Source organism: Onychostoma macrolepis, chromosome 12, assembly GCF_012432095.1.
Source record: "Onychostoma macrolepis isolate SWU-2019 chromosome 12, ASM1243209v1, whole genome shotgun sequence".
Taxonomy (NCBI): Eukaryota; Metazoa; Chordata; class Actinopteri; order Cypriniformes; family Cyprinidae; genus Onychostoma; species Onychostoma macrolepis.
In genome coordinates this window covers 10,311,501-10,326,341 of record NC_081166.1, presented here as the reverse complement: position 1 = coordinate 10,326,341, position 14,841 = coordinate 10,311,501, and the positions used below count along the sequence as shown (strand labels likewise).

At 35.8% G+C, this 14,841-nt stretch overlaps 1 protein-coding gene and 1 long non-coding RNA gene across 6 annotated transcripts in view; both read right to left on the bottom strand.

Moving 5' to 3' along the window:
- The window catches only part of vti1a (vesicle transport through interaction with t-SNAREs 1A), a 149,920-nt gene that overhangs the window by 127,426 nt on the left and 7,653 nt on the right, over positions 1–14,841 (bottom strand). For all 5 annotated transcript variants that reach the window (XM_058792807.1, XM_058792809.1, XM_058792810.1 and 2 more), the window contains exon 3: positions 14,265–14,375. In XM_058792807.1, coding sequence (XP_058648790.1) covers positions 14,265–14,375 — 111 coding nt within the window. The remainder of the gene's footprint in view (positions 1–14,264; positions 14,376–14,841) is intronic.
- On the bottom strand, positions 4,859–6,521 carry LOC131550607 (uncharacterized). The gene is made up of 3 exons (XR_009273591.1): positions 6,389–6,521; positions 4,998–5,099; positions 4,859–4,884 (listed from the first exon to the last, which is right to left on the bottom strand). It is a non-coding gene; the product is annotated as an uncharacterized LOC131550607 (long non-coding RNA).

Below are 14,841 nucleotides of genomic sequence, written 5' to 3'. Positions count from 1 at the left end.
AGGAAAGTATCAGTTGTCAGAGGGAAATGTGTTCTGGGGGCTGTCACTGCTGTCAGTCCTGTTCTCTGGCAGACCCTGTGATAATACCAAGCCAGGGAGCTAGACAGAGAATAATTCATCACCCAGGTCGACACGATTGGCGTGCCATCAGATTTGGGCTCGTTCCCCCGTCTCTCCTCCGCTACGCAGTTGGGAAAAAGAATGCCGTGTCCAAAAAAGAAACACACACACACACACACCCAACACTTCAGAGCATGCCACCTCCGATTCAGCAAGCGCAGAAGCCGAGTATGGCATGTTTACAAACACACCCGACCTCTTCAAATACCCTCCAAACTAAACACACACTGGTGGTGCGGAGGAGAGAAAAAAAACACATTGAGATAGCATTTACCAAGAGCCCTTTGCTTCCCTCTGTTCGCTCTTCCTGCGGGCTGGCAGTCTTCGGGAGGATGAGAGCAGGGAAAGGTGCAGGCGAGCCACAGGAAAACTAAACAGCAAAATAACTGCTATCCAAGAACTGCATTTTGTGATGCAATGCTGTGTCACAATTTCTCGCAGAGGATGCGGTCAAATCCTGGAGGATAGGACGTGAAAATATGTTACAAATAAAAAGTGGAGTTTGTTCGGCGAGTTTTATCAGAGTCAACAATTTATGATTCGTTTAATGAATTTGCAGCATGCAAAATGTTTAGAAATATTTATTTCATAACTTTAATATCTCTGTTTCAAAAGTATTAAAATAACACACATATCTTTATATGAATTGATATATAAATATGAATCCATACATAAAATAAATAGATATATAAAATATACGTGAACGGAATATTTAAAGCTATCATCGTATTGCCGATAAATGAAGAAAAACATAAATTCTAACAACTAACTTCCTTTTTATATCCTTGTACCTATGTAAATAATACTAACAATCTCTTTTTTTAAGACATTGTTTTCACAAACCCTCTGTTTATTTATTTTTGGGAAGAATAATTAGTCATGAATTTGCACTATTCTAAATTTCTTTTTATTTAGATCACAAACAAAAGTAGTTAATATAAAGCGGAAATGTAGGAATTTTGATTTCTAAACAGGAGTCTGACAGATCGTTCGGTTTTAAAATATATACGTGTCATATCTCGTGTCATTTCTGATTTAACCGATCAGCAATCGTTTGCATTTGTCTGCACATTATTTCACAAACGAGCACCACAAACAAAGCACATCTTCTGACGAGGAAAAAAAACACACCCACATGTTCCATCTTAAAGAACAGCAGAGGAACTTTGGGGAATGTCGGCATGTTCATAATTGAAAACGGAAGCCTTGGAGATGCCTTCATTTGAATGCACACACTATCGTCTTCAAACCCTATTTTTGTTTCATTCTTCTTCTTCTAAATAGCTGTTTGTTGTAGCTGAGAGCATCAACCACTTTCACGATGTAACCTTTGAGTGCATCTCGCACAAAAAGAATGGCAAATGCAGCCTTAAGTCTTCGAAGGGGAAAACTAGTCATAGAAACAAAGCGAGACGCCTCTCCCAGCCCGTTTACACCATTTTGCAACTCCCCCTGCAGTAAAACAAGCCTCACACTGATTATTCTCCCTTCATCTGCTGCTATAGCACAGCAGCTGGGCAATATTGACTGCTTAACCCTAGGAAATACTTTGATTGGTACTTTGCATTGGATCGGAGCCGAGTTATAGGTTATTAGAATTATTTATTTTCCTACTTACTTATCTTCTATATGCCATGCATTAATAAAGTGGAGCTATTTATTTAGGTCACTGGGGTATTGCATATTTAATCACGACCCAAAATGACCTAAAATTGATTGGAATGATATGAAAGTTAAAAAAAATAATAATAAGCTCTCGCTTTTTAAAAAATAATAAAAAAAGAAGAAATAATCAATGGATTTTAAAGTTCCTACATATTGCATAGTTCAGCTAGAGCACTCAAATATAAAACCTGCACTAAAACATAAAAACCCAGAGAGAAGGCTTTGTAATCGTAAGAATGGAGATACTTTATTGCTACAGAAAAAAAAAAGCAAAATCTTTTTTTAATCTGTTTGAAAGGTCTTTCTCTTGTCACTTGTTTTAATCTTGGGTGAGAATTTGCTTCTATTCCCGGAAGCATAGGGAAAAAGTACAAAGATCCGTCTTAACTTTATGCAAAGTGGTCTGACTGCCTTTTAAAACAGACATGTCTCATCAAACCAGAGACGAGGGTTTTTGTGTCCTGTCAAAAATGTGTGTTGTAAGTCTGTTGACATGATGCACGATGCAAAAAAAACAAGTTCAACCATAACCATAATTGCATATGCATCGTGCATGCTAAATATTTATATGAGCTCCAAAAAAATGATCATATATTGTCTGAAATAAGAATCATATGAACAAAACTGCAGCAAATATTAGTCAAATAAATTTCTTATTATATAAATATAAAAGCATATTAAAAAAATCTTATTTACACCATCCAAACAACCTATGTGGTTAATTAAAAGAATTCAAGCGATAATAATAAAATAAAAAAAAATCTAACCTTTAGTTCTAAGGGCAGGAAAAAGTAAAATAATGAAAAAAGTTACAAATGTTAGAAATAATTACCACAAACATATCTTATTATAAATCAACTGCTATCTCTTATTGTTCATCATTATTAGTGCTTTTTTTTTTTTCCCCACAACACTTCACACTGACAGCAAACGGCAACACAAGGACGCAAATAATAATGGAACCTGAACTGCAGCAAAAGTAAACAGTTCATTAGATTGGCATTAAAAGGCATAAAAATACCCAGGGGCAGAGTTTAATGAGAGGCCCTGAAGTGACACTGCCAAAGCTTTTTCCTTCACTTTTCCACTCGGAAACCACACGGCTGGTGGCAAACCGTGAAGAGTAATTAATGATATTTAATTTATAAAGTGTGTTTCATTAAGTATTTCTCACCAGTGGGAAAATGTCTGGCCAGTTCTGATTTCGAGTTAATGGGACTTTAGTCAAACACAATGTGGCTGCCTCAAATTGCCATTTAACCTTTTCTTTCTGCAGCTAATAATCTGCTGAAAATGTTTAAGGGGAATTGACTATTCAAGTGGGGGGAAAAATAAGCAAGAAAAAAAAACAATTCACATCATACTGCTGATTGGTGGTGAAACAAAAAATAAAATCTAGAAAGCAAATGAGAAAAAGACTATGACTAGCAATGAATGGCATTAAATATAAAGAAATGTGATTGTTATTAGGGCATTGTGTGAATGCATCTTGTGTGTTTTGTGATGTTAAGATGTGTTTTGCAACAGTGGACAAAGCGTCGTGTTTTTCTGAGTGCATCTGGTCTAGAGCAAAGTGCTGTAGTGGTTGAAGAAAGCAAAGACCTTTTCAAGCAGGCTCCAGTATCACAACAGTCTTAAATAATGCATCTCATCCTAGCAGGGGTCTAACACCATCCGCAAGCAGAAAGAATACTATTCACACATGCACAGGAAGCTTTACATCCACCCGCACACACATAATGTTGCTTTTCTCTTTTAACATCTAGAAAATAAATTGTAGGAGGTTGCGCACTTGATACGATATCAGATAAAGGCACAAAGTAATGACGGTCGCAGAAGGGTCTTTTGTGCCTCTGTGATTTCTTCTTTAGTCTTTGGTAACATCAAATCTGTCGTATGGGTGAAAGATGGACAGATGTGTTTGGTTTAGTGTGCGTCGGTGTGACATTTACGTTAAAAATCGCAGGAGCTGTGCACAACACATGGACTGATATCAGCATGGTGTCTCTCGTTAGCACACAGGTTACTGGTGCGTGCCTTTAATTCACAGTGCATTGTGTATTGAAGAAAAAAAAAATCAGGAACAAACGGAGGCCATTGAGAATAAAATCAAATGAATATGCTATTGTGATATATCAGTGATGAGTAGAATATTGCTCTTTGCATTTAATTTGAAAAAATATATAATTTATTGTATATTTTATAATGATAAAAATGCAATTATAATATAATATTAATAATTATAATATCATATTTACAAATTATTGTGGCTAATTTTTTTTTCAACAAAAGTGTTAGATTAGCATATTTTATTAATATTACAACTATAAAAATTATTTTACATTTACAATCTATTCTAATTAATAGAATTCTATTATGTTATCCTGAAAGCAGTCATGGAACAGTTTCCATTGTCATTTTATAATTAAAAGAATATTATTTCATCATTTAATATGTCCAAATAAATTATATTTGTCAATAAAAAATAAAACTGTAATTTGTAAGAAACATTATATAAAATTATAGGAAAAAAATTATAATTTTAAAATAAAAAACAAAAGATGCCAAAAAATGGTCAGAAAAAGTTTCTAAATAATATAATAAAACCGTTCAATCCAGCCACGGATATTTCTGTCAATGTCATGTTCGAAACACCAAGTGCAGTCAATAAACCTAACGACTCTGCCCACATACAGAGAGCGAGGGAAAAACGATTGCAAGTGAACTCCCAACAAAAGAGCAAATTCAAGCAGCTTTGATTGAAGAAACGGCATATACTTCTTGAAGGCCGGGGAGTCGCTGCGAATGGTTATTTCTTTAAGGCATAAGCGCCGATTAAACCCAATATTAAAATATGGAAGCAGTTCTAATGAAAAATCAAAGCCCGTTTCTCTGGCTGCCGAGCGTTTTCTCACATTAATGCTGGGTTGGGAGCGGGGCCGGTGCGGGCACTGGTAGAGCAGACCCCGGCTAGGCAAGAGTGGAGAAATCAATAGAGAAGAGCCGGTGGGGAGGGAGACTGCCAGAGCTGGCAGGGCCGGGCCGGCTCCCATCACAGCACTCTCCTCTGGCGTGCAGTGGGGAATGAAACGGGCCTCCCTGGGTCAGCACCAGAGAAAAGGTGAGATTAGAGGAAATGGAGGAGGGATTTCTGAGGCACAAGATACCTGGCGAGCCAGGGACCAATCGCCCATTAGCCTGTGGCTACCTACATATGGTTCACTGAACCCTGCACAGAAAATAACTTCTTTTTTTCCCTTGTCTTTCTTCACCTCCCCCGATCCGTCTTTCTCTCTCCATCTAACTCTCTCCTTCTGGAAAAAAAAAGAGAAAAGATTTGTTTTTTCCTTCTGACCTAAGTTCATGCCATATTTAGTATCTAGTGTCTGTTCTGAGTGTTTCATCTAAGAACACTCCGATGCAACCAGTCATAAAGAAAGCCGAGCTTATATGCTATTATTGTGTCGAATACACGCGGGAATGAATGGCTACGCGTTGAATAACGCCTCGCTCGGTCTCTCCCTCTCCTACTCGCAACGCGACTATTGTCTGGGATGAATGTTCACGTCATTAGCATAAAAATACCCAAACACACACAGCAGCTTAACCACATCATTAATTCTATACATGTATGTATATTTGTCACTGCCCTATGTGCACCAAATTCAAATGGAGATTTAAACAAAGGCCTCATCCACGGTCACAATGAAGTGCGGTCCTGTGAAATCAACTGCAACCATTCATCACAATAGAGCTCAAGACAAGATATTTATCCGTGGCCTCTGCTAATCCTCTCTGTATATATCTCTATCGGAAAGGAGATGATCTCTAAACTCATTTACACATTATTTTTGTTTGTGCGTGTGTGGTAATCGATAAATATGTGTTTAAATATAATTATCTAATTGACTGATTTAACAAAAAAATATATTATAATTATATAATCGATTCATTTAATTAAAAAATATAGATATATTTAGCTGATACAATGCTTAATGCATTTCAAATAAATGAATCCTTTAATACAGACTACAATTTTTAGTAAATAACACTGAATAAAAAAGCTAATTTAAAATAAAAGATAAATTGAAGTACAACAAAATTTTTTAAAGTACTTCTACAAACAAAATTAATAGAAATATGGTTTAATATGGTAATAATGGTAAAGAAATATGGCATATAGAAATGATTTGCTACCTAGACCTACTCTGTAGTGTGATGTGACATTAAATTTCAGATATGCCTAATTTTAATCAATAACAAAAAGCTAATTTCCACCCCAAGCTTTCACCATTATTTTAATTCCAGCCAAACTCCTCTCTGTAAAAACCGAAATAACCCTCTCGTCCTCATTAAGGAGAAAAATTCAGCAATAATTTACAGATTTCATATGCACTGTAAATATATCACTCCATTAAGGGGGAGGACCAGTTGATGTCTATGGAGTCTGAGACGTCAAAGTTTTCTCTCTCTCTTTTTTTTTTGGGCCGTGCATTTTAAAAGAGGGGGAAAAAACCAAGTCAATGATTCATAATACATTTCATAAATACTTCATGATTTTTCATACTTAAGCTGGTCTGGCAAATCAAAAAATTTTTGTCACCCTTTTTCGTCCCTCATGTCAGTTCATCATTTTCCGGGGGTGTCACATGTCACTTTCACTTTACAGGAGCGATAGGAACAGGCCGAGAGAGGAGACAGCTCCGCTGTGTCTGATTATCCAGCCACTCTCAAACAGACACACACACACACACACACACACACACAGAAACATGGAAGTGTTTGTCCTGAATTGAAAGCTCTACCTGATCTGTGTCACGGGTAACTATGAAGACAAATAGGAGATTATCCATTAAAATAACCAATTCACCACCCAAAAACACAGCACAATTATCAACAAATTATGTAACTAAAATCTTAATATTTTTATGAAGATTTGTAGATAAATTCCATCATTAAATTTACTTATTACTACAGAATTTTTAATATAAATGATAAATATTATTTTATATTTCCAATGTATTCTAATTAATATAATTCCAATTTAATTTGATTTTCACGATTGTTTTATAATTACAATGTACTACTTATTTTAGGGTTTTTTTATTTAATAAATCATGTAATACATCCAAATACTATGCTATAAAATTGGGATTTAAAATACACTCTGGTTTTTAGTTTTCTAGTTTGAGGGGGAAAAAAACTCCACTTCTTAAGTACATGGGCTCTTCATTCCCAGCCATGGAGGCTTGATTTTCTCCTTCGAGTGACACAGTCCTTCACCTCATCATCGTCCCATCACTGCGATTAGAGCACGCGCCACAGCGCTGATCTCTGCAAAGCCACACAATCCCATCTCAGAGTACCAACCAATCCGCAAGACGCCCCGCGAAAAACAACTCCATAATAAAAGATGCGTTCAAAAGATCGATTTAGTCCCTTCTTAAATCGGTACCATCTCAAAAAAAGAATCCCATCAATCCGTGAGATTTCCATAATAAACACAGAAGGTTTGTAATCAGGGAGTGCGATTGGACTTGGGCATCATAGGAGGCTTGCTAAACTCAAAGGACACAACTATTCTAATCTGCATTACCTTCTTAGCAGCATGAAACAATCAGACAACAATCGAGAGTTTTTCCGAGTGCACATTCGGCTCTAATTTAAGGCGATTAAAAGTGTCGAACATCCAGGTCAAGTATGTCTGTCATGCTTCTCTTTTGTGGAAGCTGCTGTAATAGATGACTTGGTTGGTATAACAAGAACTCTAAGAAACAAGTTTTGCGTTTTGATTCTGAAAGATTCAAAGCGCTTATTTGGAAAGCATGTTGTGTGTGTAAAACTTGATATAGCGCACTAAAGGCTGCAACAAGTCTGCAGATGAGAAGAGCTCGACGATTAAAAGTTAACTTGGGGAAGTGAAAAAAGTTTTATTGAAGTCATTGGATTTCATCAAGATGATTGACAAACCTGTGTTCAGTTCACTTATCCGACAACCCCCTGAAGGGATTTAACAAACTCCAACAAAGTTTTACTGAATCTGTGACCTGGACCTTGACCAGTAATTTCATAACGTAAAACTGTCCATTGACAAAGACTTTTTGATAAATGTCACAAATCACTCTAAGGTGTCCATTTACCCTTGCGAGACAATTTTAACAAAATAACAACTACGGCAAATTTACCGTTTTTTTTTTAAAAACTAGGTCACATTGTATAATTTCACTGTAAACTTCTCAGACTACACTTAATATTAGACATATTACTACAGAAGCCTTTGACAAATCTTATTAAACCCATAGTCATGTTCATTTTTTTATGTTATTGGTCAAAATATACAATTCTTAGACCTTACAAAATGTCTCAGCAAACAACCGAGGTCAGCCAACTCTGAGAAAACCCTGAAAATGTATTCTTCAGGAATTACTAAATAGAAATATCAGGCCACGAGAACATAGCTTCTATTTCACTTGAAGATGTTATATATAATTGAGTATTTTACAGTGTATTAACCTTAATATTAATTTTATTTCAAGGTCATTTGCGCTTTCTTCACAACCACAACACCTATAAAAAAATAATCTGCTCTGATAAACAATCTTTGAATTGATTCAGTGCCAGACAATGATGATAAAATATGTTTAGGACTGCAAAAGTGACCTGATAAACGCTTTATTGGGTTCTTGAATATCGAATACTAACAGCTAGAGTCAGGAGTGCATTTTACTTATTGCTTGCAGGAATTATTCAAGCAATTGTTGCAATTTTGAATAGGAAAGTGAAATTTAAAATAAGATAAATTCTCATAATTGTCTTGTGACTGTACAACAATTATAAAAGCACATATATAATTTATAATCTATAGAACAATCAAGCTAAACAACATATTTTCTTTGCACATTTCTGGCTTAGGATCATGCTTCACAAATGACATGATTTCAGAAGCACATGTTCTCTATATCTCTAAAATACTCTTGTAAAAAGCACGGTACAAAAAATGTATCATGATATACTATTAAAGAATGATATATCTGCACTGAAATGAACTACAATGAAAAGCACTGCCATTTCATGTAAACAAAACCTTATTACTATTAAACTCTGCATTAACATAACCAAAATATTCACAATTTATTCAATCATAAAAATGAGGTCCTTGCAAAATACAAATAGGAAAACTAATAATTATAATTTGCATTTCTTTATCTGTCATCACATTTTGTAAAAGAAATAAAATAAAATAATAATAACTGCACATTCATAAATGATTATGCAAATGTTATAACAGTTTTTAAAAGACTATTAGTCTCAGAAGTCGGTCCATTAAAAGAACACAGTTCCTAAAGATTAAAATACTATAGTGCTGAGAGCAAAACAGAACTCTTGAGGAGAAGTCTTTGAGTGTAGAAAGGTGGGAGAGACCTGTACTGAAACATCCGCTCTGCCTACAAGCTCCACTTGCCCTCCAAATGAGCAAACAAGTACCCCATCACCCAGGATATTCACAGTGTTTAATCTCAGAGTTCCTCAAAGGAAAGAAGTCAAAAAGAGACTGATGATCTACCTATATCCAAGAAAACGGCTTTGATTAGCAATTGCCTGAAAGCAGTGATGAGCAAGTGCTTTCTTCCTGATACCTTGAACAATGTCGCCATCTGTCGTTCACAGAAGGAAATGTGCCTGATGATGCAGTTTAGTTAGGTTTATTGTCTCTGTATTGATGTGACAAAATCAGAGAGAAACTAAACATTTATCAATGTATCAGTGTGTAAACAAGGTACGTTCAATGTAATCTTCCATAATTACTTAATTCAGTATATATATATATATATATATATATACACACACACATCATACATATATATATATATATATATATATATATATATATATATATATATATATATATATATATATATATGTGTGTGTGTGTGTATATATATGTATGATGTGTGTGTGTGTGTGTGTGTGTGTGTGTGTGTGTATATATATATACACACATACATATATCCATCATATATATAAATATATATATATATATATATATATATATATATATGTATATATATATATACACACACACACACACACACACACACACACATATATACATACATAGTTTGATACAAAAAAATAAATAAATAAAAATAAATGTGGATTCTGTTAAGTCTTATATAAGTAACAGAGTGGACAGATATACTAAGGCATAGAAGACAAACTTTTCCTCTTGCTTTAAACAGATCCACTTTTTCCCAATTGATTTTATTAAATTACGCCTCCATTACTTCATTTTTTTTTTTTTTGACCAATCAAAAAGCCCCGCTAAGAGGTGCTAACTTTTATGTTTGGCTTTAACAGTCCCTGACTGACTTCCAGCCAAACACAAATAAGCTTTTAGTTTTTGTTTCATTTCGTTTTGTTTTGCAAGCATGTGCTCGTTTTTATATATTTAGCACTCAAGCTTTTTTGCTAATATAAGGCCTCCGCAGGGGTTCTCGGCTTTAAGACCCGGCGCCCCCATTATCAAAATGAAGCCATCATGAAGGGAGCATACCTTCGGGATGTCCTTCTGATATCTGCCTACTTTCTCTTGAAAAATGGCAGGGTTAAGAGGTCGGCCGGTCCCCGTCTGCCGCCGAACAGGAGGCTTAGTCTGGCGAGTGGGATGGAGCGAAGACTTCAAACCGTGGGTGAACGGGTGAGTGCGAGTGAGGGTAAAGAGAGAGAAGCTCCAGGGAGGCCAGAGGAGGGGAAGGGCAGGACAAGGCCTTGATTTCCCGTGGAAGCACAACAAAGCCTCTGCTTTTTTAGAGAAAGCAGAGATGGCCCTCTCCCTGACACCTCTTAGAAGTGTGCGTGTGTGCTCACGTTGCGTGGCAGAGAGGATAAGCCATCCACGCTAAAGCATTTGGCACTTCTGAGGAGCCAGCTGAATCTCCCGGCTTTAGGACAAGTTTCTGGGGTTTGCTATCACTGGCAGCTTCAGGGGGATCTGTTCTTCAAATGCACATAAACTCAAAGCACCAAGCAGAAAAAAGTGCTTTCAATCAGTACAATTACTATCTCAGTCTAAAAACACAAAAACATCTGTTTAGTAAAAAAAAAAAAAAAAAATACCTTTTTTTTTTAGTAGAGACTAAATCAATTTTCATTAATATTCTCAATTTTATTGTTACTATTATCAAGCCAAATGAATTTAAAATTATCAACAAAAAGTTGATAAGTATTAAAAGTATTAAACTGAGTTTGTAAAGCACAATACATTTTTTAAATAAACAACAGCTTAAAAATGTTAACAGCACCCAACATCTTGCATATCCATGATTAGTTTGCAAATATATCTAAAAAAAAGAAGGTGAAAGGCAAAGGAATGTAACCATGAACGGTGCACTAAACCCTTTCACAGTGGGTGTTAATTGCATGATAATTAAGCACGGCAACAGTCAAGCAGGAGAAGCTAAAGATTAATCATCGGCCAATTAAATGCCCACGGTGAGGAACGTGAGGCCCCTCGGAGACGAGAGATCTCCACTGTGATCTGAGCTATCAGCACAGCGGCACAACATCAGATCACTGGCAAAAGATCCTTTTCAAAAATCTCCTCATTTATGTCAGCCTTTTTGGAATCGTTGTGGATGCCGTAGCCATCTGGTAATTGATATCAAGAGCACCTTGAGTTAGGTACAGGTGCTGGGTTTGAAAGCAATGACTTCAGATGAAGAGAATTTGCTGCGTGCTGAGACTTCATATGGTGGTATCAGTGAATGGAGTGAATTGCAAAGAGAACAAGGCTATAGAGGGACTGAAATGCCTTAAAACTGTTTAATTCCAATGTGATATATATTGTATGTGAAATGTGTTATAATCTTTTTAAAAAGAACACCTATCTATATCTATATATCTATATATATAAATATATATATGATATGTGTATATTATTCAACGGCCCTGTAGTATAAAACATTATATTTTATCTGCTTGTATGTCATGTGACCATTAACCATATTATATTATCGGCTCTAAAAATATGTAAATGTGACTAGAAACCGGAAATGTAAAGCACCGTTCTAATCGGGGAAGACTTCCCCACGGGGCCGTTGAATGCTTGAATCTGATTGGCTGATGAACGTTCTAAGGTGTGCAATTATTTTCAGGGAAACGCACGACGAACTTAGTTCCAGGCAGCTCTTGACCGCATTACATGACCATATCACTTCGCCAAATGATTTCTGTTAATAGGTCTTACAACAGCAAAATAACCAAAACCCACAACGACACTGGCCAAACAAATAAATATAATAAAACAAAAGGATAAAAACGACAGATCATGTCCATGTTTTTGCCACAAAATTACGCTTTAAAGAAAACTCTTTCTCTCCCGCTCTCTCTCCCTCACAGACCGCACATACATAACAGTTAGTTGCACACACTAACATACATCGCGCTAATGTTGTTAGCGCTACTCGATTTTATCAGTAGTTTAACATCTTAAAAACTACATGACTTCTCACAAGCGAGGTAACAACAACGGCGCTGTTCGTGAACAAAAGGAACTAAGTTTCACTATAACTAGAGACATTGCTGCCGAACACTATTGAGAGACGCACAGAGGTAATCTCTCTCTCTCTCTCTCTCATAATTTAGTTATTAACTGTATTAATTGCATTAATCTGCTATCAACGGCTCAACAGTGTTGCCACCTAATTTCCAGAGAAGTGTTGCTAAAGGAAGGTCGATTTGTTGCTAAAAGTTTCTAAATGACGTTATGATGTCATTGCGCGATGACGTCATTGCGTAATCACAATGCAAAATTGTGTCACAACAAATCTCAAATCTCAGCAAAAAATATATTTTATATATGTTAATTTAGATTTGTTTGTAAAATAATATGCATAATATAATATTAAAATATAAATAACATTAATTTAATTAATTAACATATATAAAATATATATTTTTTGCTGAGATTTTATGTTGTGACAATTTTGCATCCTTATCCATCTTCAAGAATCGGCTAAAAACACATCTCTTACATCTTTATTTGACCCTCTAACTCTAGCTCTCTCTTCTAATTCTATTTTATCTATCTGTCCTCTTTGTATTTATTAGTCTTCTTTGTATCTATCTGACCCTCTAACACTAGCTTTCTTTTTTATATATATTCTATCTACTTGGTTTCTTTATAAAATAATAATAATAAAAAAAAAAAAAAACACTTGCTACGTGCACTGCGTTAGGCTAACCGAGACTTGTCATAGCGCTTGCATATTGTTGCTCTTTTGTTGGTTTTGATTGCTTCTATTGTCCTCATTTGTAAGTCGCTTTGGATAAAAGTGTCTGCTAAATAACTAAATGTAAATGTAAATAACTGTATTTTAAATGCATTGAAGTACTGAACAGCTAGTAAACTAGTAATACTACACATTCTCAACAATTATGCTTTAAGCAGTGTATTAGTAGTTAGTTAGTTAGTATGTTACACTCTAAGAAAAGTCTGTACAAATAGGGCACAATCTATTATGTTAATATGAAAGAAATTTCTGTATTGTTTTATTTACCTGCATTTTAAATTGCACATTGTATTTTTGGGTTACTGGGTTATAATGGATAATGTCCTGGAAAATTTCCAGTATCTTTTCTATTTTTCATAGAGTGTACTAACTGATCAACAATCGCAGGTACAAGCTATTAACAAAGTGTATCATAAATGAACAATTATTGAATTATTATTATTATTGAATTGAACAATTGCAAATAGCAGCTAACTCAATTCACATGATGTGTGTACTGCTAGGCATCTTTAGTTTCCTCTTTTTGTGTAATTTGGATGGAAAATGTGTGCCTTTTTATTGTCTGAGTCACTTATAAAAAGTTGCGAAAAGTTGCCAAATAAATGTAAAAAATTGCTAAATTTGTTGCTAGGTGCTTCTGGAAGAAAAAGTTGCTAGGGTAGGGTGAAAAGTTGCTAAATTTAGCAACAAAATTGGATGAGATGCGGAAGAAATAATCCTACTCACAATAGCGATTTAAGTAGAAAATGTATATGTGCCCACCTCAGAGAAAACAAAAAGACGTGTATTTGAATAGGACTATTACAGTAGGAGAGTAAGAAAGACAAACATGGTGATGTAAAACAAGCAAAGGAAAAATCTGGCTTCAGAGGAAAAGCTTCTCATTAAGGTTTGATGTGTGTGGGGTGGATTCTTCATGGGCAGGTAGAGTTATGAATAACTAAACAAGGACATCTGGCAAAAAATACAGGCCTGCTCTCCTTGGCCCAAGTGGTAGTTGCAAAAAATACACTCTGAATTAACCACAGTGGAAATGTCAATGACCTTCGGTGGGTTTTGAGTTGAAGAACCAAGATTCAGACCATGTGTGTACGTGCACGTGTTTATGTGAAGAAGAAAGCGGCCAATGAAAGTATTCACGCAATACATGTTTGCTTTGTTTGGTATAAGGACATTTTTAATACTCACAAAATCTTTCTCAAGTTTCTCCATCTCTTGTTTGTAGCTCTTCAGACGGCTGTTGTACATGCCTCTGCTCTGAATAGGTATCTCTCGAACCTCCAGGTCCATCTGCTCGAGCTAGAAACATCAATTAAATTCAGTGTAAACAATCAAACTACTTCGCATACCATTTTGATACAAAACAATTAAACTGTCTAGCTAGTTTACTGTCAACCGGAGGCAGCGCAGAGGCATCGATTCAGGCACCCGGCAAATCAAGTCATGTTAGGAGGTGCCGCTTCATTAAAACCTCTGGTGCGGTTGAGCTCTGACAACTACGACATGTGTCCGTGTCACATGTGAGCAAACCGGCATGCACAAAAGGGCCCCGCTGATTTACACTGTCCAATCAACATGACATGATGGGACAATTTACATGCGACACACATCCCTCCTTTCGGCACCTGCCACAGCGCCTTCCCCCAATAATGGCGTGAAATGTGTCGCGCGGTGTCACTTAAAAGCGCATTATGTGGATGTGATCACACCGTTAGCACTGAGCAGCCTTCAGCCAGATGAAGAGTGTCTCATGTCACCGGCGACA